General features: G+C 37.5%; 1 protein-coding gene across 2 annotated transcripts in view; it reads right to left on the reverse strand.

Moving 5' to 3' along the window:
- The window catches only part of LOC149262413 (kinesin-like protein KIN-14L), a 310,043-nt gene that overhangs the window by 222,761 nt on the left and 61,438 nt on the right, over positions 1–25,844 (reverse strand). For both annotated transcript variants that reach the window (XM_089424447.1, XM_089424441.1), the window contains exons 7-9: positions 10,509–10,660; positions 8,103–8,276; positions 7,807–7,953 (exon numbers count right to left, since the gene is read on the reverse strand). In XM_089424447.1, coding sequence (XP_089280573.1) covers positions 7,807–7,953; positions 8,103–8,276; positions 10,509–10,660 — 473 coding nt within the window. The remainder of the gene's footprint in view (positions 1–7,806; positions 7,954–8,102; positions 8,277–10,508; positions 10,661–25,844) is intronic.

Raw genomic sequence — 25,844 nt, forward strand, 5'->3', positions numbered from 1 at the left:
ACCATACAAGACACAACACTTAACTTTTACGTTGTGACTGTATGAATCCGGTAAATTCAATTGTGTAAATTGTCGACTATACAAACTAAGAAATGTTGTGATTGCACAGGATGGTACGACGATGGTGTATGTGGTAGTCATACAAACACAAACAACAATTGATACAGATTTGTTACTGTAGGGAACGATAATATGGATGATAGCTGGCATAAGCGACCTGTCTACAAGTAGCAAGATGTCAGACGGACGGTAGCGGAGTGGACATGGAATGGCACGGGTGGTTGTTGCTTGAGCAGAGCGAACAAAATTGGTAGTCGGCAACGGTGGCTAGAATTTGGCAGTTGCAAGTAGATGTTGGTGTGAATGTGAATAGCCAGTCTTCGACCAGCGGTAGTGATTTCGAGTTTGCGGTGGTACTGAGGCCAAATGCAACAAAGGTTGTGACGGTTGTTTGGGTCAATGGTTAACGATTTAAGTGGAAGGTGATGGTTGCGAAGTGCCTTTTGACCTTTCTTTTCTTTTCTTCTTTTTATAATTATAATATATATATATATTTTTTATAGCCCAAATTTCTAAATTCCTTTTTCCTTTTTTTTATTTTTTTTATTTTCTTTTATTTTTTTTATTTTTAACTTCTTCTTTTTTATAGACATTATTTTTTCTTATATATTTTTTTTCATTTCTTTATATTTGATTTTTTTAATATATAATGTTTTTTAATAATATTTTTTTCATTTTTAATTTTTTTTAAAGTGGCCAAAGGCCTAACGACAAAATGGAGAAACTCCAAACCTGTATAGTGAAACGCTCTAATCACGACGGCAGCAGGTTGATGAAAGTTCGATGGCCAAAAGTTAGATCAGACTAGCTCTGTGCGGCGGTTAAGCGACCAGAGGATTGAACAGCTCTTATAGCAATGTAATGAACAAAGTTTGTATACTCGGAAGAATTCTCTGAAACCAATGTAACGAACAATGTTCACATACGCAGATAAATACTAATAATATCTGATATATAAGAATGTCCATCATGGGCCAAATAATATATTATATAATAATATTTGAATACAAGTGAGATGATTACAAATGAGGGTCTACTTATATACCTAGGCAGATACCGCTTCACTAACGGTCATGTCCTTAGGGACATACCTCTTCATTAACTAATTACAAGTTAAATAACCATTATTTATTATTATTATTGTTTACAATATTTGTATTATTTTATATATTTTTTATTCATAACAATCTATAGAAAGGATAGTTGGTAGGCCCCAGAGGTAGAGTGGTAAAGATGAGAACTATTGAAATATGTAACTAGGCTCGCTCTTCATAAAGACATGTAATCATGATTTTATGTATTTAATGTAATGAGAAAAATAAATTTATTGTTATTCTTGAGGCATGGGTTTCATGCTCAAAGAAATTTATTTTATGAGTCAAGTTTCCATCGAGAACTTCTAGGACTTGTCATTGAGTCCACAAGTCAAGAAAGTCATTGTCATGTATCAAAGTCCCTTCTTGGGCATATTACATATTGTAAAAATAATTTATTTGAGTCAAAGTTGAGTCAAAAGACCCTCCAAGACCTCGTCATGATGCAAAGTTCAAATCATCCTACACAAGGTGACATGTTGGCCTAGGAGCAATCTCAAGTCGACCTCCTAGCATGAGTGAGAAGCCTATATAAAGGAGACCTCAACCTCACTTGGAAGACACTTACTCAAGCATCGAGAATACCTCTTGTCTTTTCCTTATATTTTCTCTTTATATATATCTCACTTAATAATTCCTAGCGAAGGAGCCTACTACCTAGCGAAGGAAAGGAAGGAAGAGCAGAGCATCTTTTGGATTGTTTTTGGGTTGTTTCTCTCCGCGCGTACAAAGGAGTTCGGACACCCCTTGTAGCAAGAAATGACCGAGTTGCAGAAGTCAAGTTAGGGCATCAAGAAGGACACTTTGCAAGCCAAGTTCTCTAGGAGAGAGAATCATCTCAAGCAAAGAGGAAAAGAAGAAGAATCTACCATTATTTTCCACATGTGCAAAGGCTAGGGTTTCTGCAGAAGAAATTACTGGAGGTCTAAGTTGCAGAAGAATTTGTTGGGGGAGGTCGAAGCCGCAAAAGAATCTGTTGGGAATCGAAGCAGCTGAAAAGAAGGAAAGATTTGACTTGGTCTTGGAGGGTCTTGATCAAGGGTCATAGGTCTTGTAACTCATCAATTAAGTGTTCTATAAGAAGAGAAGAATTCTTGTGGGTTTTCCTCTCAGTTGGAGAGGTTTGGCCCTTGATGATCACATATATCTTGTGTCCTCTTGTCTTATTGTTCTTCATGGTTTGTTAACTGTTTGATGAAGAGAATACTAATAATAATCAAGTGAAAGAAGAAGCTAATCAAGTTAAATAAAAAAATCACAAGCAGTTATTAAGTAAGAGAAATCAGTCAAATCACCTCATCTAGCTGGCCCTAGATTTCTCAACATGGTATCAGAGCTAAGGTAACTACCTCAAGGAAAGGCAGCACAAGGAAGAATACTCAAGGGCCGAGGCACAAGAAGATCATCAAGGAAACATCAAGAGCATCAATCATCAAAAGGGACTAGCCCTCTCATCATCTTGAAGAAAGTAATTAAGGAGCATTAGATAAGACCTCAAAACTCTAGCTCATTCAAAGATAGGGCTTTCCAATTGAAGTATTCTCGGGAAGCTTACAATCTTCATCATAAAGGAAAGAAGACCACAAGGTCCCGACATCAACTCAAACAAAGGAAGACCCTACATTTGAAGCACCTTGGGAAAGCAACTTCATTCTACACTATCATCCAAGGAAGCAAGAAGAGGCATTGTCATCATCATCAAAGGAATCAAGGTGATCTCCCTATTTTTTATCTAAGCATCACTTTTGAAGGAAGACATATTTTATCAACATCATCATCAAAATCGAGAAGGCACCAAATTGAAGATATTGTCATCAAGGAGTATCTTCACAAGTAAGTATCTTTACATCTATGTCTAAATCTATCAAAATGACTTCATTTTGCAAGGAAAACAACAAACTAGTTGGGACATCAACCTTTCTTGCATGGAAGAAGAGCACAGATTTGATACTCATAGAAAATGAAGTCGTTGGACATGTTAAGGGTTTAATCACTAAACCTCCAAAGGAAGAAGCTCAAGCTCTAGCCAAGTATATGAAAGGGGAAATAAGGGCTCAAAGGATCTGTATAGAATCCATTAAATATCCCCTCATACCTTATGTTGCAAAGTTGGAGACATCAAAAGAAATCTACGAGAAGTTAGTAGAATTGTTCTCTGTAAGCACCATTGGAGAAGTCATATCCTTAAGAACTAAGCTATACAAGATGAACATATCAAAGGAAGAAGGAATAGCCTCATACTTCATGAGGGTATCAGAAATACAAGACCAACTACAAGAGTTGGGAGAAATAATGTCCGATAAAGAGATGACCACAATTGTGCTCAATGCACTACCTGATGAATGGGGCAACTTTGTATCAAGTATCTATGGAAAGAAGGAACAAACCCCATTCAGTGAACTCTGGTCATTATGTAAGATCGAAGAAACTAGGTTAAAAGCAAAGAGTGAAGTGGGACCAGGTGAACAAGTTCAAGCATTTGTTGCCATGGCTAAGAGAAAAGGAAAGTTTGGAAAATTTGGTCCTCCAAAAATATAACAAAAAAAAAGGATATGTCGAAGATCCAATGCTATGGCTATTAGGAATATGGGCATTACAAGAGAAATTGTCTGAAATTCAAGAAGGACAACAAGAGGAAAGAAAGAAATGAAGCTCATATCACCAAAGAAGTGGAAGAACCTGATGAGAAGAAATCCAAAGGGATAAATCTTCACTATTAGGGTTTCTCTTGTATATAGCAAGGATAAGTGGGAGGTGAAAAGACCTCCACCATGGTAGTCAAGGTGAGAAGCATTATGACAAGAGGCATCTTAATAGAAGATGGCATCATACTAGAAGCATACCATTGAAGCAAGATCTCATGACATCATTAATGAAGCTTGAAAGAATAGTTGAAGTAGATGTCTACATGGATATAGCAGTCATCATCTAAAGGAAGTAGCTCTTGGTAACCTCATTGAAAGCATATATAGTACATATGGTTGAAAGAAAGTCATCTAGCATGATAGAAGGAATTCATCATACATTATCATCATGAGGAAGGAGAATTTGCAGGATGAGGATAAATCAAGATCCTCAGTTGGAATCTTCATTAGAAAGTTCACCTCTACTTGGAAGAAGCAAATGTCTAGCTGATCATTCCACCTTGTGTGGGATCCAAAGGATGATGGTATGATGACAAAGGAGTGTAGCATGTCAAGATAGTTGAAGTACTTTCAATCAAAAAAAATAAGTTACCGAAGGAAGTCTAGATGACCAAAAGGAGAAAAGAGGTATGTCTATATTTGATAGATTACGTCATGTTATCATATAGTTGCAGATAGCATGGGTAAATGCTCCACCTCATGTGCAAGATCAAAGAAAAGGGATCTCTTTCTTTGGAAAGATGCATGAAAATCATGATTCACATATTGACAGGATGAAATCAACATAATATGTCATCATATGGAATATGAAGTAGTTGATAAAGATGAACTATCAATGGAAGTTCCTCGGAGCAATATGTGAAGAAAGAAGAAATCATGAAAGATGCAACTATGGTCACGTAAGAAAAAGGAAAACAACATGCGATGACTAAATGAATTGATCATGACATCTCCATAGAAAAGAAAACCATGATATAGTCTATAAAGAAAGGAGACCCTTGGCATATCAAGTCTTAGAGATGTGTTTATGAATGTGCAAGATGTTGATGTTGCAAGACACAGATGTCATGGTGAAAGGCCATCACAAAAGGTAACTTTGAACTGATAATTCATTTTTTTTATTTTTGAACAACATCTAGATGGGTTGATACAGGGCTACCTAAAGAGAGTTGTAGATGTCACCTACAACTACCACTCATGATATTGAATGGAAGATCATGAACATGACGTGGAAAAGGTAGCAGTATGAAGAAAAACCATATGTGGACTAGAAGATCACTTTCCAATGAAGTAAAGGATGACATGACTGATGTAGCTCGTGAAGGAAAGTGATGGATGGCCGATGCCCTACAAATGATCCAAGCTCTATAATGAAAACGATGAACTTCATGACATCAAAAGAAGGAGCCCCACAAGCAACTGATAGTATCATGAACTACACCAAAGAGCATAAAGTAAGTCCCTAGTTAAGAGGGACCTTGGACAAGTCCCTAGATAAGAGGGAGCTTGGGTACATTCCTTTTATAGGAATGGATACATTCCTTCATGGGAATGGGTATATCTTCCCTAGTTAAGAGGCAGAGATAGCCACATCATTCTTGTCTTCATATTGAGAAGAAAGAATGGAGGATTGGGTAAGGATCTGGCATCCAATACTCTTTGAGAATGTGGTAGGGCATCCAAGATAAGAGTAGTTGAAGAGGACCGATATTCTTTGAGGACTGGGAATCCAAGATAAGAATATTCTTGGAAGGACATACCCTGTGAACACCCAGGTGGGATATGTACCTTGAGAGACAATGATGATGGTGTCTATTAGTCATTGGTCTCACCAACATTGTGCTCTAATCTTGTGGAGAGATAGAGTTGCTAGTCAAGGCCTTACTATGTGACAATCTTGGTTGGTATGATGCAAATAGATGGCTTACCAATCCAACTATTATGAGAATTCTTCAGATTGAGAATGCCCATGTACCTTGTATGGATTATGAATACCTCCCTAGTTAAGAGGGAGTGTTGAAATATGTAACTAGGTTCGGTCTTCATAATGACATATGTAACCATGATTTTATGTATTTAATGTAACGAGAAAAATAAATTTATTGTTATTCTCGAGACATGGGTTTCATGCTCAAGGAAATTTATTTTATAGGTCAAGCTCCCATTGAGAGCTTCTAGGACTTGTCATTGAGTCTACAAGTCAAGAAAGTCATTGTCATGTATGAAAGACCCTTCTTGGGTGTGTTACATATTGTAAAAATAATTTATTTGAGTCAAAAGACCCTCCAAGACCTTGTCATGATGCAAAGTTCAAGTCGGCCTACATAAGGTGACATGTCGGCCTAAGAGCAATGTCAAGTCGGCCTCTTAGCATGGGTGAGAAGCCTATATAAAGAAGACCTCGCTTGGAAGACACTTACTCAAGCATCGAGAAGTTCAATCTAAGAGAAGGAGCCTAATACCTAGCGAAGGAAAGGAAGGAAGAGTGAAGCATCTTTTGGACTGGTTTTGGGTTATTTCTCTCCACACGTGCGAAGGAATTAGGATACTTCTTGCAACAAGAAAAGGCCAAGTTGCAAAAGTCAAGTTAGGGCATCAAGAAGGACACTTTGCAAGCGAAGTTCTCTAGGAGAGAGAATCATCTCAAGAGAAGAGGAAAAGAAGAAGAATATACCATTATGTTCCACATGTGCAAAGGCTAGGGTTTCTGCAGAAGAATTTGTTGGGAGGTCAAAGTTGCAAAAGAATTTGCAAGGAGGTCGAAATTGCAGAAGAATTTGTTGGGGAGGTCGAATTTGTAGAAGAATCTGCTAGGAAACAAAATTGTAGAATTTCTTGAGGTCAAGTTGCTGAAAAGGAGGAAATATTTGACTTGGTCTTGGAGGGCCTTGGTCAAGGGTCATAGGTCTTGTAATTCGTCAATTGAAGTTCTATAAGAAGAGAAGAATTCTTGTGGGTTTTCCTCTCAGTTGGAGAGGTTTTGCCCCTGGCTGCTTGCATATATCTTGTGTCCTCTACTCTTATTGTTCTTCATGGTTTGGTAACTGTTTGATGAAGAGAATACTAATAATAATCAAGTGAAAGAAGAAGCTAATCAAGTTAAGAAAAATTACACCACAAGCAGTTATTAAGTAAGAGAAGTCACCTAATCTAGCTTCCCTTAGATTTCTCAACAAGAATTGACCTTGTTTCAAACGAGTACGAGCCCAACCCAGTTGCTAACTCTTGTGGTTACAAAAAAAAGGTGGGCAATGGGATTGAAGAGTGCAACCAATATAATACAATGTGGGAGTGCAAAAACAACTCCTAGAAAGTGCTGAAAATAATGCAAAGAAAGAAACCTACATAAGTATAACATCATAATCATATGAACAAAACCATGACAAAGGTAGGGTGATACAAAACACAGTATGTACAAGACCAGAAAGGTAGACATCCCAACCCAAGAACCAGTCAAGAGAGAGAGAGAGAGAAGGATCAGACAATGAGGCCGATGATGTCAAGGTCTCCTAAGTCTCGTGGCCAAGGGCGATGGGGGCAAACTGGGCATTGGCACGGTGTTGGAGTCCTCTGGAACCATCGAGCAGTCAATTGTATGATCCTGGGGGGAATGATGATTTGCAAGATATCTTGTCACAACAAATATACCACATCATTGACTCGTCACAAATGTGAATAGTTCTGACCTTTGGTGATTAATTAAAAGAGTTTATCATTGTTATATATATATATATATATATATATATATATGTAAGTACATTACATCATCAGGCCTATCAGCGAGGGATATAAAGTTATAAATGCATTCAGCAGAATCAGCCAATAGTTTTATTGTCCACCTAAATATTGAGATATCTAAAGGAGACAACTAGGGGAATAGAAAGACACCACAAGCCCTATGAAGTCAAAATAATCATGCTAGGCATTTTTCTTCAATAAAAATTGCCTAGAGTATTGAGTTACATAGATTTGACAAAAAAAAAGAGCTGGTATTTTGTAAAAGTTACCTGAAGGAAATGAATTTTTGCTGTCCGCTCTTCCAACTGTACCTTCTGATCCTGTTCTACTTTCAACAACTGAGCTACTTGATTTCTCAACTGTATATTTTGTTCCTTTTCAAATCTTTGCCTCTCTGCTAGCAGTACACTCTCTGTCTGCAAAAATATTCATAGCAATATATTATTTACATTCACCATATAATGCAGCAAAGCACAAATGCATAAGCATCATAAAACTAATGTTGCTCTATTTATAAACTCACCATATAGAGGTGCATGTTACACAGAAAAGCAAAGTCACACACCTTCAGATCTGTCTGTAATGTGAACGCAACTTTCCAGGCCTTTTGAACTTCATTGAATAAGAGAAGGCACTGGTCATCTGCCTCTTGAAGTGCCTTTTTCAACCCGATAACCTCCAAGCTTAGCTCAGAAACTTCCTTCTCCTTTTCATACAATTCTTTGCGAGCTTCGTTTGCCTTTTACACCACATCAAGAGATTGAATTTGTGCTTTAGCTCATCAATTCCAGAAAACAAAGAGAAAAAAAATGTACTAATGTCAGAAATTTACAAAAAGCTTTGTATGAATGAAAATAAGATAATATGTGCCATATAGAAGATGTATTAGAGATCACAGACTTAATAAAACAAAGAAGTTTTCATGATTGGGCTAGGCCAATGGCTCCAGCTTAACCACTATCAAGGCTACTTCTATGTTCTAACTGGCAGAAAATTCATTTACGTTCAACTATTTGTGTAGCTTTCCACTATATTCTGGTGCATATAACAACTACTTTCACCAAGTTATTAGTTGTCTCTTCCTCGTAGATGCACCTTTTAGTATTACTCACCTAATTAATGTCATTTGTCAGACATTAATAAAGTTATCTTCTCTTATTATGAGGAGCTCCTTAGAGAAAATCAATACCTTTATTTCCTTTAAGAGAAAATTCTCTCATTATCACATGCCTTGCAGTAAAACATAGGATAACGAAGGCATTCAATAGAAATGGTACTAGTCCATAATACATATTGTCCAGTACAACAATTACTATTAAGAATTTAAATGTTACAAACACTTGTATGCAGTCAAGAAGACCGTCATATTTATACAACATAAGAGACAGCTATTCTAAAAGGTGTGACCTGTCATAATTCAATATGTAGATTAGGTAGATTACATGCCTTCCCTAGGAAGGATTCATCCTCAAAACGCAAAAGAAAACAAAATGAAACGTGTGTCAAAGCTCCAACCAAAACTGATGCATTTTAGAAGCATTATTCTATCCTAGGTTGACTTTTATTGGAATTATCCCTTGAGAAGATTTTGGGATGGAACTTTCCTTAGTATGACTCCAAGTATGTCTTCTTTAAGATGCCGTCTTCGAGTTCTGATTCTTTGCAACATAAACAAAGATAATTAGGGTGACAATAAGATTTTAATGAAAAAAACAAATCTTCTTGAACTCAATCTTAGGACAAGCTTGATTAACATTAACTTGTATCAATATTTCCATCAAATATTTTAGTTGTATTGTCAGTCGATAAAATGTTACCAATAGGAAAAAAATGATTATTTTAATTCATCTAGGTCTGTAAACATTTTTTATTAACAAATTGCTTTTCAACTTTGGAACTAGATACCTTCTTCGGTTTTAATCGTTTGACTTCAGTAAGCAAAGTTTGCTTGTGGCTTTTTTAACATAAACTTTCTTTATCTTTTCCTCACTTGAGTCAACAGATTTCTTCACCCCAGCCCACCCTGCCACCTCCACTGATCTGTAAACTTCCGTGGATATTCCAGTGGACAGTTCATCGCAACAGATCTGAGAAAATAAACTGAAATCTATACTATGAAGGGTTAATACAAAATAAACCCTTAAATACATCTTAAATACAAAATTTATTTTCGTTCTTATGTCGCAATACAGTTATTTGATGTTGATGTTGTTTAGAAGTTGAAAAAAATGAAAAAAAATTATTACTTTTGTACTTTTTAAGTTTTCAATAATTTCTGATATTTTCCAAAATATTGCCGATAATTTAAATTTTGGACCCCCAGCTATAAATTGTTGATAACGATAAATGTAGCATTGGTCAATACAAATTCAATCACCTCACAACTTGCCGCTAGACCACACCACTGTTAGCTATGTATTGAATTATCAGTGTTCCATGGTGACATACCCCACATCATGCTCCGAGGGTGTGGGGTGCACATGCAGAAATGTTTCCCCACATCTCCCTTTCAGGGAAATATTTTTACAAGTGTGGAAGGCATGTTTCCCCAGTGTGGTATAATATTTGTCACAAAATATATTTGCACTAAAAATTGAAAATATTTTCAACATGTGTTAATCATGTCTGTTCCCTCAATGTTTGCAGGATGAATATCAGCAAAAATAAGATGCATATTATAAATCACCATAACATTTTATCGTTGATATTAATTTAAGAAATTTATTATTTTCCAATCTTTCATGTGTGTGTGACACGTTCATTGGTTTACAAAAAGAAGAGAATCGAATTATGCATATGCACAGATAAGATTGAGTGATTACGGAAAATTCAAACACAACCATTTCCAAAACATTTAGATTTAAAAGTATTTAATGCCTCTTAGAAAAATGCCACATGAATGACTTGATAATAATGTTGAGAGACTTATCAAATGAAAGAGGCATATAAAAGGATGAGTCAGTAAAAGTACCACATCTCTCCACTTCTTTATCGTGTCACGGCTTCCAAGGCTTAATTCAATGTTTCGAACTCTAGCTGCAAAACTAAGAGAAGAGATTGTCTCCTGAACATCTGCATAGCTGGGAGTAATGTGAACAATTATCAATGTTTTCGAATCAAACCCTGCAAGATAAGATACAACCTATCAGCCATATAAAACTAAGGCTTTAACAGCATCTACTGGAGCCAGACAACTGTGCTTAGAAAAATAAATCAGACTAGCAGGAATGAAACATTTAGATAATAGTCTTTACATACTAAAGTATAGTCCAGCTCGAAACTTCTATTAAAAACAGCAATTCATCCTTAATGGAAAAAAAAAAATGCATATCTTATATTTACATAAAAATATTTATAAACAGCAATGCAAAAAGTGGAAGGGTATATATATAATTGACAACATAACCTCTCCTGGAGAGCAACTAAAGCTGAAATAAAAACAGAATAAACTGTGGGATCAAGAGATTGGGCATTCTTGGTCAACAGAACACCATTAGCCAGGAGATGATAACGTATCTCATTCCGCCACAGAGGAAAAAGCAGACAGCAAGCTACTTTCATTCTCAAATACAGACTTACATCCGACTTTCCAAAGGACAAATAATACTGAAATCTGCAAGCAATGTCATTTCAAAGAGAAAGTCTGATCAATAAACAGCCATCTCCAAAAATGGCATTACACCAATGCAACCTGCCGGGAAGAAGAACTGAATTTTTATCCTCAAAATAACTCGAGCAACATTTGGAAAACAAACACTCCTAGAAAATAAACTCTAGTCTCTAAGCAGTGACAAACAGGACATAGCCCATCTGAAGACATTCTTGGCCAACCAGGCCTTTGGGTGGGATCCCCTGATATATCACCAACCAAGCAAAAACTCGCAGCTTATAAGAAGTTTAGACCACACATTGTGAAGTTCATGCACCCATATATTCTCTACATCAATGGACACTAATAGGGACACTAATCTCACATAAAGGACGCATCAAATACAAACATTCAGAGTCATACTGGAAAAACGACAAACCGAAACTCCACAACTTAAACTACAGAATAAGTCTCCTCTCCTCCATATAAAAGGATGACAATAGGCAATCAACCCATAATCTTGAGCAAGAAAGTGCCACTCCTTCAAACCATGAGTGGATGAATCCCACATATCACTCCAAAAGAAAATGCCTTTCTTACTTAATATGTGAGCCTAAAAACGAGGCATCTTCAGAACACTAGACCTTAGAACTAATGTTAACAGAACCACTAGGAGCTGGTTGAACTGGTTGATTCAACGATTTACATGCCCTAACCGATCCGACTAGTGGCACCAAATTAAATGGAAAAGGCTGGTTTGGTGCTGAACCAGCCTTTTTTCACAGAACTCGCCAGTTTAGTAGGACATGACTTAGGACCAACAAAATCAATTTTATTTTAAAAGAAAACGATAATTTATGACTGGGGCAGCCTATACTCAACCCTAGGACCTTGCTAATGCTATGTAAAAAATGGTAATGTTAAATTCTTTCATTTAATCCTTAATTTTTCATTTTCATTCTTTTACTTAATTCAAAATTCAGCAGACTAACATTTTTCAGGATTTCAGCATTGACAGGATTGCAATATTTCCATTGAATTTTGTCATGCATGAGGGTATGGAACTAGCATTTAATCAAGGGCACCAAGCCGTCTATGTACCTCAATGTTGGTGGCATTCATTGTTCAACTCCTCTATCATGGCCCTAGTTAAAATGTAATCTTCACTCCAGCAAAATCGCTGATTTGACATGTTAAGCTTTCTCTATATTATTTTAATGCTTAGACGGTCATACTGATGATCAGGATCCCAATATACTAATATAGGCAATGATTTCGATGATATGTTGTGATTTGTCGGAGCATGTTTTTTTCTAGACTCTAAGGCCATTTAGAGCCTCTTTGTTTTTGTATTTTTGGTTTAGAGATAAAATGCACTGAGTGTTATTTTGGTCATATGCACCCTTGCTATATATATGAGAAACTTTGCATATTTGTGTATAATGGTATGGATTCATATGGATGCACATAAATATATTTTCTTCTCAAAAGTTGAATATTTAATGTATATTTTGATTGATCAGTTTTTGGTTTGGTTTTTAAACAGTTCTGGTATAGTTCTTGGTTTTGGAATCGACTGGTCCAATTTTGATAACATTGCTTAGAACTCTCTGGCTCCTAGTGGGACGACTAGCTAGATCCCATCTTGCTATACTACCCTCCTAATGCCAATGTCCCATATTTACAATAGCCCTCCAAGCTGACTAAATACTTTGGAAAATAAGGGAACTGAAGACCAAAACAATCAAGAAGAAGAGACAATGGGAAGAAGAGATAATGTCACATAAACCAAAATCCCCTCCAACATAACCAAGTTGCTAAGGAATCATCACCCAGAGCCGAACTAGAATTTGTAGAGTCAACACTTCTATAGATCTCATCATCCACATGGCCACAAGAACACTATCATGAATCATGACATCAATCAAACTAAGGCACCCTACACCCTTCGGCATAGTACAAACATCCCAAGGCACCAATGGAAAACCCCTCTAGCCACCATACTTATACCACAAGTATGATAATAGAATCTACTCCAATGTTGCGAACATCGCAATCGGGATTAAATCAATCAGGGTCCGAAACCGGAAAAAATTGTAAAAATCGGCAATAAATCAGCAAAAACAAAAATATTCATTTTTTTCAATTTTTTTAATATCTAAAGCATCCACAACATAAAATAAATGCATTGACACATAAATATGAAAAGAGAAATAATATATAAGATGTGTAATATCATGTCTAGTGCTACATCACACATAACAGTGAATCATGTCCTAAATACTAAGCCATGAGTCCCAACTCAGCCTCAAAATATCAACAAAAATTATAATATTGTATCTCATATCATGAGTCATAATGTCAAATACAACGAAATGAACCAAATAACTAATACTACTAATTTCCTTTGCCCCTCTTGCGAGAAAATGTAACAGCTTTCCCTCTAGATGAATAAGGCGATGGGGCTGGCAGTGGACTCTGTTGTGCTCTAAAAGTTGAAAAACTAGGAGCTATGGGAGGTAGACCACATCCTCTACTAGTGACAAGGGTAGGTGGTGTCACCTCCTCCTCCTCTACCCCCTCCACTACCTCCTGCTCTAACCAATCAGGGGCCGACTCCATGAAAGGCCTCTCGGCCTCAACCCTCCATGCAGCAGTGGTGTCAATCCCATCCAATGAGATGGCCTCCACATCAGCTGTCCTCTCAAGTTGCCTCCCCCACAATCGAAGATTGTAGTAGACGTAGACCATGTCATTAAGTCGTTGGGACTTCAACCTGTACAAGGGTCATAAATTAATAAATTAATAATTATAAAAAATTATTATTTAATGAATTCAAAAAATTAATTGGAAATTTGGAATATTTTAATTTTTAACCTATTGCGCTTCTTGGTGTGTATTTTTTCAAATATACTCCAGTTGCGCTCACATCCTAAAGAGCTACATGTTTGGCCGAGCACTCGAATGGCAACCCTTTGGGGATTGGTACCTACCACCATAGCTTCTCCACCATGCATCTACAACAAATAAGATAAAAATAAAGAAAAAAATGAAATTCAAAAGTTGAAGCAAAGTATGAACTTGAAGAGACAATGAAATTTGAAACAAGCTAAATCTTACCTGGCATTTTTGTCTTCTTATCCACAACATCCATGTCAAAGCTAAATGTGCCACTTGCCATCTTGTATATCTCCATTTCTTTGGATATTTCTGCACGTTCTGCTGGAGATGGCACCATCCTCTAAACACAAGTGAAGAATCCATCCATGACCTCAGCATCAAATAAGAAACCACATGAATAAGAAAATGTGGGGTTCAGGAAAACCCCTGCAACATGAACGGGATGATGGAGTGTATTGTTCCATCGCTCATCAATCACTTCCCATAGGAGTCGTTATTTCTCAAACCCCTCATCCCCCTTATCATCATAGTAGCTCTGAATGGATTCCCTGGCCCTATTCATAGCCTCATACAAGTAGCCCATTGCAAGCTTGTCTCCATCAACTAATCGAAGAACCTTTACCAAAGGTTCAGTAATGCTACACACCTCCTACACTCCCGCCCAGAAGCTTTCCTGGTATTGAACTAACCTGCATATGGCCTCTCCCTCTGGTTTGTAGCTATACGCTAAAACACGTCACTCCTCTGAAAGAAACATTCTCTTCACATCCCACATAGAATTCAAGAGGGATTGAAGAGATATGAAACTAGTGGTAAACCGTGTAATGGAAGGATGCACCAACTCCTTGTTGTTGGTGAATGTTCTCATCAAATGAAGCACAGATGCATGATTATATATAAATTTTGTAACGCTTTTTGATGATTCAACAATATCCTTGACAAAAGGAATTTTTCTTATGTCCTCCAACATCACATCAATGCAGTGTGCAGCACAATGTGTCCAAAATAAGTTAGGATGTCTCTCCATAAGCATCTTGCCAGCAACAACATTATTTGCAGCATTGTCCGTTATGACTTGGACAATATGTTGTGGACCCACTTCTTGAATGCACATCCAACAAATCACATAATAATCGTGCATCTTTGATATGTGCAGATGCATCAACAGATTTCATAAACATTGTCCCCTTGGGACAATTAACCAAGAAGTTAATAAGGCTTCTACCTTTTTAATCGGTCCAACCATCTGACACCACAGTGCATCCTCTGTGTCCCCATGATTCCCTAACCTCCTCCAATCTCTTAGTGTATTCAACCTTTTCATTTTGAAGAATGCACCCTTTAAAGTCATTATATGAAGGGACTTTGTACCCTGAGCCAACAATAACAATAGCATCAACCGTAGGCTAAAAAAATGGATTGTTCCTGGCAACACTGAAAGGAATATAACTCCAAAGAAGAAACTTGTCTAACAGCTTGTCAGTTTCTTCCTTCTCCCTTTTTTTAATAACTAATGAGATAGATGGTTGTGCACCAAGTGTGGTTCTAGGAACAAAAAATGATGAGGTAGCTACAGGGTTGGGTGTAGATGTTGATGGTGAAGTAGAACCAGTACCACTCTCACAGTCACCTCCCAATCCTGACACTCTACTCCCTGCTATTTGACTCTTCAAAGTTGCCTTGGACAATTTGGTTGTCTCTATTTCTTCCAATGATTTGAGGGCTCTTCGGATGATTTCTGGATTTGTATTTGAGCAAGGCCCTACCTCATGTCCAAGAATTTGTGCAAGGTGATACTTCAATTTGTATACCCCCTATCATATGATGCCCACATAACTTGCAAGTCAACTTTGATCTTTCAAACCCTCCATCAAGTTCACCAAATTCCCACAAAGGGTCCAATTTCCTTAACATGTTTGTAACTTTGTTGAATCTTGAATTTTAATGCAAGATTGAAGTTTGAAGTTTGAACCTAAGGCACAAGAAGAATTGCAAGTTAAACAAATGAAATTAAAATTTACATACAAGATTTTGAATTTTTGACAACCAAAAAAAAACTTCAACTCAATGCAACAATAATGGCAAAAAATACACATTCAAACCCAAACAAAAATGATGGAAAAAAACTAGGGCACAAGAAAAAATTAAACAAATAAAACTAACAATCAAGATTTTGCATTTTTTACCAAAAAAACCCTCTCCACTAAATGCAACAAAAATGAAAAAAAAAGAACACACTCAAATCCAAACAAAAATCGTGGAAAATAAATGGGTAATAGAAACCCAAGGAAAAACAAAAAACAAAAAACAAAAGTGGCCAAATTTGATGCCCATACCTGAAAACCATGCTCTGCTGAAGAACTTGGTCCAAACTTAATTTTTTTTTTTGCTTGGGATACTAAATTCCTTCACTTTTCTCCTCTCTTAGCCTTGTAGATGAGTTCTCCTCCTCCTTAGCTCTCACTCTTGCTCTCTGTCTGCAAAATGAGCAAAAAAAACGAATTTAGCTTTAAAAGTTCATTGTTTTCCGCCCCTTCGATTTTTAACGATCAGATCGCGATTTTTTGAAATTGAAAATATCTTCGATAACATCGTTCGATAAAATCCTTCTCTTGAAAAGCTTGCTATTTTTTCAAAACATCGTAATAAAATCACGATGTTCGCAACACTTTAACTACTCTAACATTGAGTCTTGTTAGGGAACCAAGAGGCATAATAGACATGTGAAGCCTAAAGAATGCATCCAACAACAACGAACTTCCCAACAAAGAGGTAGTCCTTATGATGCCAAACATACAACTTGCTTTAATGCCTCTAAAGACACAGTTCCCACATAACTACTAGTCACAAAGCCAACCCCAGAAGGGGTAGCCAAATACCGCACAATGACCTTGAGACAAATATAAGTCTAAGCTTCAAGAATCCAATCTGATGGTACATACAACCCAACCAACTAATAGTCTGTCTTATGATCACTAACCATAGAACTTGAATCAACACAAAACACGTCCAAGCAAGCAACAGCTCCATCAATCAATCCTTGTTCAGCACTCAAAGAGAATAGAGTCATCGACAAAGTTGTTAACCATCTCAAAAACATCCAACAATCAAATGAATCAAACCTACCCTACAGTGGGAGTAGACTCCGACAAGTAGCCTAGAGGATCAACCATCAGATCATACAAATAAGGAGCCAATGGGAACCCCTAACGAATGGGCTAATGTAACAAAATCCATGGGGATTGTTGCCTCAAAATCTAGCAAGCTTTTTGAAATGCCATACAAAGAAAGAGCCAAATTAAGACACGACAATAAGATGGTTTCCATTGTCACCTTAACACTCCATCTCCTGCCCTTTCGTGGAATTTCACCACACGAGAGGTTTTTTTATATATATCACCTAAAAGGTCTTCAAAGTCAACAAGTTCAAGTTGATATGAGTTGCTTAATCAAAGGACTTCCTATTTGGAATAAGGTACAAATCTGCATGTCAAGGAGCAATGTACCATAAATTAAGTTGAGAGAAGAGAATAATTGAGGCCTAGTGTTCCAAGATATGATTCAATGAGAGAGAATCTAGGCATATATGCATAAAGAAAAGGTTTACTTTAAAGGTATGATCAACAATAAGGAATGGTAAACCTTCAATCAGCCCTAAGTTGAAGCCTTGTGTAGAACTAGGGTTTTATGAGGTCCTAAATTGCCTAAGGTTGATGACGTCAACCCTAATGAAGCACTTTTCACCATGCAATATGCTATATTTTGAAACTATGAGGTCAAGCAAGGTGATAATAGATATAATGCCAAATCAGCTCCAACATTACAATATTTCAAGCCCTAGTTGAATTCAGCCCTTGCTCTAGCCCTAGTGGCTTGCCTTGAAGGGTTGAAAAAGTGAGAGAGGAATAAAAGCTAAAAGTTTTGAAGAGTTTTGATCACCAATGGGATCCTAGTGACTTTTCCCTACTTAGGTGATGGAGTGTTAGGGATTTAAACCATAGAGATATCAAAAGTTTGCATAGAGTAAAGGGAAAAGCCCTTGTTTTCACTTTCTAACCCTAGCTATCTTCTTATAAGGGGGGATATTGACTAAAATAATGCTTAGTAGGAGGTTTTCTAAGTAGTTCAAGGAAAATGGATTAAACATGCAACAACTTACCAAGAATTTCCAATAAAAATTTGCAATTAGACAAGGAACAAGTAAAAACCCTAGCAATATTTCATTACATGTAAAACCATAAAAGATATGTTGTAAATACTCACAAATTTTCCAAGAACATGCCTTCTTTCAATCCCAAAAAGATGTCTTGAACACAAAAACTAGTCCTCAATAGAAAAAAATCCACATAAGATCACATCTCCTCATGTAGAGAAATCATAGTTTTAAAACTCCGACTCGAATTCGGAACTGGCCAAGGGTCAACTTTGACTCCGACTTCGACTCGCCCTAGTTGATTTCCATTACTCAATCGTTGTAAAAAATACATTAAATATTTATTTTTTATGAAAAAATATATTTTGAAAGATTTTCATTCATGTTTCCAAACTCAAAGCATTAGAATGTAGAGAGAAGACAACATATGATCAAAGTATGCTCATGAATATATCTATTATATCAAAATGGCACCCAGTGCATTGTCCAATACATGTAATATATAGAGATCAAAACAAAAACACATAACCAAGGAGGCTCTAAATGGCCTCTACAACAAAACATCACTAGTCACTACTGCTAAACAATGCAAGATCATCTGGCTCAGACTCTGAATCAGAGTCAAATGGGGAAACCCATGGCTCCTCCTCACTATTGCTCCAAAAACCAACTCCAACTCTTCACAAACTCCTCACAAATGCTCACACAAATGCAATGAGATAGTTGTGAGTAAATGTGAGGGGGTTGGGACACTTTTATAGGCTTGGAAGTGTTGAAGAATCTAGGGCAATTCTATATAGTGTGATTCTTCTCGACTTGATAACAATTTGTGAAGCACTTTTACAATTATCTTAGCTTGATCTTCTTTTTAGTATTAGTGTGTGTGTTTCATCAAACTGCTACCAAAAACATAAAGGCAAGAACACAGATGTTGGCTCTCTACCAGGGCCAAAACCTCTCTCTCTTAGAGAGGAAAACCCTTCGGTAAGTTTCTCTTATTGAAGCTTCTTATTGATCACTGCCAAACCCTAGACCTTTGACTAGGGTGTCCTTCAAGCACAAGTCAAGTCCTTCCTCTTTTCTGCACTTGGTTCCCTGGCACATAGACTTCCTCCTCCCAGCACTTTGCTCCCCAGCACTCTGTCCTTCTTCTTTGTTTCTTATCTAAAGATAGACCTTCCTTGAGTGAGCCTTCTAGATGAGATGTTCCTCTTTTACCCTTTGCTCAAGTAGACTTCTTTTTGTTGACCAAACAAGATCCTTCTTGAGGTATGGGTGTATGACTGTAATGTTGCTCTGTTGCCCTAGTTTTCCCATGTGTGGAGGTTACCCTTAGTGAATTAGGGTCCTTTCACATTCACTAGAGAGAGAGACTTCTTCACTTGACTTGGGAGGCCTTGTAGGCCTAATATCTAGCCCAAACACTAATGAATTTGCACTAAAATGCTCTTGTTGTTATATATGCAATCTATCCTCCTTCTCTTCGCACGTGTGACTGTTTCTAGCCCTAGAAACAGTCCTCTACCTTCGCTGAGCTTCCTCCTTCCTTCGCTGCACTTTTCGGGACCCTTTAGACTTGCTTCTCCTTCCTTTTCTCGGCTTATCTCTTCGTTGTTTTCAGAGCTTGCGTTGTTAACTTTATCAGGGAGTGGACAGCCTCTATATATAGAGGACTATCCCTCCTCTAGGCCGACATTCTGTCTTTAGGCCGACCTGACCATATCTTCATTATTTTCCTCGTTTTGCTTCTTTTGGAGAACAATGTTGCATGGAGAGGACTTGCACTTGTCTTGGAGATATTCCTTTGACCTTATACATAGTGTAACATGCCCTCTAAGGGTCTTATATAAACACATTGACCTTTTGACTTCCTAGTAGCACTTAACCATGTGCTTGACCCAGTGTTGCACGAACCCCCCCCAAGGATCCAAACCAAGATCCGCGACCCGTACTAATCCGTGGGCGATCCGCAATTCAGAGTTTCAGAACCGCAAATCGGGCCAACGAAGACGGTTCCTGACATTCGGAACCGTGTCAACCCGAACCACCGTTTCGGATTTCTGAACCGCAGATCCAACGACAGATCCTCCTCAGATCCACGGTGGATTGAGCACAGATCCCAAGCAGATCCGAAGGGAGACAGGCGGTTCCACAGGGTTTCATAGGGTTCTAAATATTTTATTTCATTTTTTCTTTGACTTAAGTTGGGTTGGGGCTTCTCAAACGCTCCCAAGGTGCTCCCTTGATGTTGCTTAGATGCTTCCTAGATGCTCCCTCATGGTAATGTTAAATTCCTAAAGTAAAAGTGACATTCTCCTTTATTTTTTATTTTCTTCCTTTTACTTAAATTTTTAACATTACGATGAAACGACTCAAGATGTTTGAGAGTGGTTCCAGCCTCATTGGACTTCATATGGACTCTGCGTCCATGATTGCTCCCTCCATTACATCTATACTCTAAGGATGTGGATTCTCATTAGATAGTCCCTTGACCATGGCACTTGGCCATTAAGTCATTCCCCATTTGTTCCCACCTATTCTCAGTAATACTTATGGATTGAAGGATTGACCTTGGGAATGCCATCTTCCCTTGGGGGTTGGAAGCACTTGATAAGGTTGATTACCTAACCACCTCTACAAAGGTAGGGAACACTTTTACGTGACTTGGTCTAGTTAGATATTTGAAGGTGATCCTGGTTTGAAGTATTATTATGCCATTAACAATTAAGTATGTTTCACTTAGATGCATCTACAGTTATTGTCTCTAATGAATGGTTGCTTTCAATTGAGTTTGAGATGGTTTTTCAGGGTGGTTTTGAGCAGTTGTGGGCTTAAGGGCATATTATTCCACTCCTACTCCACATGATGCCCATGCCATACTACACTTCTGGAGAGCATGATGAACCTGCAAATGCAATGGTGCCCTTATTCGGTAGAGTGTTGGGCACTTAGATGATCTTGGCAATTGATGGACACAGCAGAGCACCCTCAAATTCTAGAACACTGTGCTTATCTTGCTTAGCATTGAGGATTCTTGATGATGTACCAGTGGATCCAACATGCCACTAGGCTGGCCTTGACACTACTTGATGGGAATGCCTTGATCCAGAGCCCATATGAGGTTGATTATGCCTCTGGATGATTGGGGAGGGCTTGTTGTACTTGATGGAGCCCCAAGACAGGAGAGAGAGTACACCATATTGTCTACATGGCACCCATAGAGATGACATAGGGCACCTAGAGTTGGCTTTTGGACACATGGAGATGCTTTGAGGCTTGATTTGAGGTCCTTTCCTCAAATTGATGGTTGATCATGATGCTTGGAGACTCATTTAGCCCTTCCAATGCACCTTTGGAGCATTTTGAGTCCTAAAAGGGCATGATGTCATGCTTATTAAGGGCTCACGACTCACACCTGTGGGCATTTATTGACATATTTTATTTGTTGAGCTATTGGGTTGGCTTGTAACCCATTTACTTTGTGTCTACTCAAAATTAAACTTGTTTTAGGGGCTTTTAGTGGATTATTAGAGGTGATAGACCTCCTATAAAAGGAGGATCACTTCTTTTCATTTTTCATCATCACACTTGTGGATTTCAGCCTCTCTTAAAGAGCCTGACCTAGCCTATTGTATTTCTCTCGGTGTTTTAAAACTAGGCTAGTCCGAATCAGATTCGGCCTAGTTGACCGAGCTATACCCCTGCCCAGGTCGGCTAGGTAGAAAAACCGGTCCCATGGCCAGTTCGTTATCGAACCTGCCGAGCCAGACACTAATTCGGTCGGTTCGGGTTTGCGGGGAAAAAAGGCGGCAACTCGGACTTCAAACTCAATTTGTTTTGTTTTTTCCTTAATGCCTCTACCCCTCTCCCTGTTGAAGAACGTGTAACTAGGTTCGGTCTTCATAAATGTACTTTTGATATTTGTATTTATTCAACAACAAAAAATATTATTTTTATATTATTTGTCAACGAGTTTCTTGCTCATTGAAGTAGGTCAAGCCAATGTTGCACGAAGCAGGGACGATTTTCGAAAGCGGGGACGTGGAAGCATCATTTCCCAAAAATCTAGGAACCAAAGCATCTCAAATGTGTCTACCATATATATAATTTTTATTTTTTTTTTTATTTTTTTATTAATATTTTTTTATATTAAAAAAACATCCAAAATACCAAATTAGTTGTAGAAGATATGGAAGCATGCATATTTTTACATAAATAAAAATAGATATGACATCCATTGTACATTAATGATTAATTATTCGAGCATCAACCATTTAGATGCATCAACCATCTAGAATCTAGATTCTTCTCCCCTTGTCTAGCCTTTGCCTCTACCTCGATTGTCTAGGGATATTAGTCACCATTGCCCAATTTTGATCAAACTACCTAATCCAAGACTTAAAATATGGTAGAAAAATCTTAACATGCTTGATCGATGATTTTGACTTGATTGAAAGGTAGATTTTTGCTAAGGGCATGACAAAGGAGTTCAACAATTAACACCACCAACACTAGGGTACATATAGGGCTTGGCGCTCTTGATTAATTGCTAATCACATCCCTTCATACATCATATAATCTAATGAAATGCTACAATCCCATTGATCCTGAATTCCTGAAAACTGTTAAGTTTGCTGAATTTTGAATAGGATATGAAATTCTATTTTCTCCATATTAGTGTTGCGGGGGAGCGCCTCCCCCCCCACCATCGATCCCGCTCCCAATCCGCGCTCTAGGCGAGAGCGACTTAGGAGCGGGTCGGGAGCACGCTCCGGAAAAGGGAGCGCGCTCCCTAAAAAAACGCTCCCTGCCTTTTCAGGAGTGCGCTCCCTACCTTTCCGAGAGCGATTTGCCTTTTTTGCAAAAAAAAAAATGCAATGATGTTCCAAATGCAATTTTTTTTCAAAGAAACAAATAAGTTTTGAGTGGGGCAACTTAATGATCAAGTCTATGGCCCTAGTATTGATATGCAATTCATGGTAATGTTAAATTTTTAAAGTAAAAGTTACATTCTCCTTGATCTTCATTTTCATCCTTCTACTTAAATTTTTAACATTACCATAAAATGACCTCATTGGATTTCATATGGAGAAAGTAGAATTTTAGATTTCATTCAAAATCCAGCAGACTTATCAATTTTTCAAGATTTCAAGATTGCAATGTTTCCATTGAATTTTGTCATGTATTAGGGTATGGAACTTATAATTAATCAAGAGCACCAACCCCTCTATGTACCTTGATGTTAGTGACATTGGTTGTCGGACTCCTCTATCGTGACCCTCCTAAAAATGTACGCATCACTCAGACAAAATCTTGACTTGACATGCTATGCTTTTTTCTATCTTATGTTAATGCTTAGAGGGTGATATTAATGACAAAGATCCCTATACAGATATAGAGGTAATGACAAAGATACCTCTGGATATTAATGCTTAGAGGGTGATATTAATGACTAAGACCCTGATTTTCCAACAAGACTAAAAAATAAAACATTTCTCGTGGTGGCAAGAGGCCCAAGCATAAGCAATAGATAATAGATTTACTTGTCTTTTCTAGTTTCTAGTAGTTTTTATAACTATTGACTCTTTCATATTTATTATGATATTTTTTTAAACAATATATGACAATTTAAGTTGGAAGTTGGCAATTATAACTCATTAGTAATGAATTATGAATATGATGCCTCATGAAAGTTGAAAGTTGTTTCATTTCATTTTATAACATTTCATTTCATGTTAGATATTATTTGTTGTAATGGTTACACTTAGCTTACAAGTACAACTTTGGTGATCAATGACAATAAATGTTATATATTGAATTTTGAAAGCTTGAAACTTTAAGATTGATGAATCATGACACTCAATATGTTGTATGTTACTATGTTACTAACTTGTGGACGTGGTTGATGAAGATTATAACTTCTAGATGATTGTTGTTATATGGTTCAATCTATGTTTTTTTTTATGTTTTTTATATCTAATTCATCATTCTACATGTTTTTGTTGACATATATGTATCAAAATATAAATATATATATATATATATATATATATAAAACGCACTAGGATTCGCTCCCAAACCGGGAGCTTTTGAAAATGTCGCTCCCGCACCCGTTTTCGCTCCCGCTCCCCGCTTTCGCTCCCACTCCCAAGTAAAACTAAGGCATGAGTTACCCCTTTCCTCGACTTGCTTTTACCACCCCTTTGATGCACCTTTTACTTCATTTGGATAATGCTTTTAATGGTGCATTGCTCAAGGATCAAAGCTTGCTCTTCATAATATAGCATTTATTTTACCCTTCAAGATGAGGCAGTCTCTCACTCATCATCAATGGGACATGCAAGGGTTCCTTAAGATGAGATGGAGCATCAAGTGCTCAAGAACTAGGTGATGGTTAATAAAAGGGTGGAGCTCATGTTAGGCTTTTTCCCACGCACCAACTTTTGTCCCAACCATCTTTTGCATCTAAACTTTTTTTTTTCCTTTTTTTATTGTCACCATCTTATGCTTTTTCATTCTTTTAGTTGCATCAACCTCCATGGAAAAGTTTTCAGGCCCCATTCAAGGATGTGTGAGTGCCAAACCACAATGAACCAATGACAATTAACCTGAAGGACTGAGCAAGTACAAAGGAATGTTCAAAGATTAAAGATGTTAAGTATGGAAAGGGTGATGGACATGCTATTTCAATCCAAGTATTACAAGTAGTGCCCCTCCTACAACCCCAAGGCCCTAGAGGAGGTTCCACTGGACTAGGGCTAAAGACTAACCCCTCGGTAAGGTGACGGAAAAAGTTTACAGTCAAGATCAGTCAATCATCTTGATCACCCCTTATCCTGTTGATTTTTGTGTAGCATTGAGAGGTATTCCCGCATGCTAAAGAGGTGTCCAAGTCAGCCTATATATATATATATATATATATATATATATATTGAGAGGCACCAAGCCAACCAAGCACATGAAAGGGTGTGTCCCTTGGTTAATTTTACCCCAATCAACTAGTATATATAGATGATGTGACATTTCATTTTCTTCACCAACGAGGAGCGAGAAGGACTATATATATATATATATATTGAGAGACACCAAGCCAACCAAGCACATGAAAGGGTGTGTCTCTTGGTTAATTTTACCCCCAATCAACTAGTATATATAGATGATGTGACATTTCATTTTCTTCACCGACGAGGAGCGAGAAGGACTATTCTCGTGTGTAGAGCTAGTAAGAAAGAAGTCACAGCAAAGCATAAAGTTTGTGGAGAGCCAAGGAAAATTAGCAAGGAGCCGCAGCCAACAAGCAAAAAAGGTTGAGCTTCTATGGTTGAAAGGGGGGTCGAGGGCCGAGGCAGCAATTTGGAGGGTTGAATAAAGGTGTTATGCAACCACAAGGTCATAGGGCTTTAGGCCGCAGGGTGGAAAATTAATTGTTCGACCAGCATTGATTTGTTGGAGTTTGACCAAGTTTGAATGGTATTTTGAATTGGATATTGGCATAGATTTATAGACAGTTTGAATTTGTAAACCTTGCTGAAGAATAATTTCTCCTAAAAGAAAAGTTGTTGGGTTTTCTCCCAAAGGTTGGGTTTCCCAAGGAAAAAATATTGTGTCTATTGTGCATGGTTGTCTTTCTATAATATTTATTGTTTCCACTGCATTTTCTATTA

The sequence above is a fragment of the Pinus tabuliformis genome, chromosome 6 (assembly GCF_031772625.1).
Source record: "Pinus tabuliformis cultivar Carrire ecotype Pingquan chromosome 6, CPIR1, whole genome shotgun sequence".
Lineage (NCBI taxonomy): Eukaryota > Viridiplantae > Streptophyta > Pinopsida > Pinales > Pinaceae > Pinus > Pinus tabuliformis.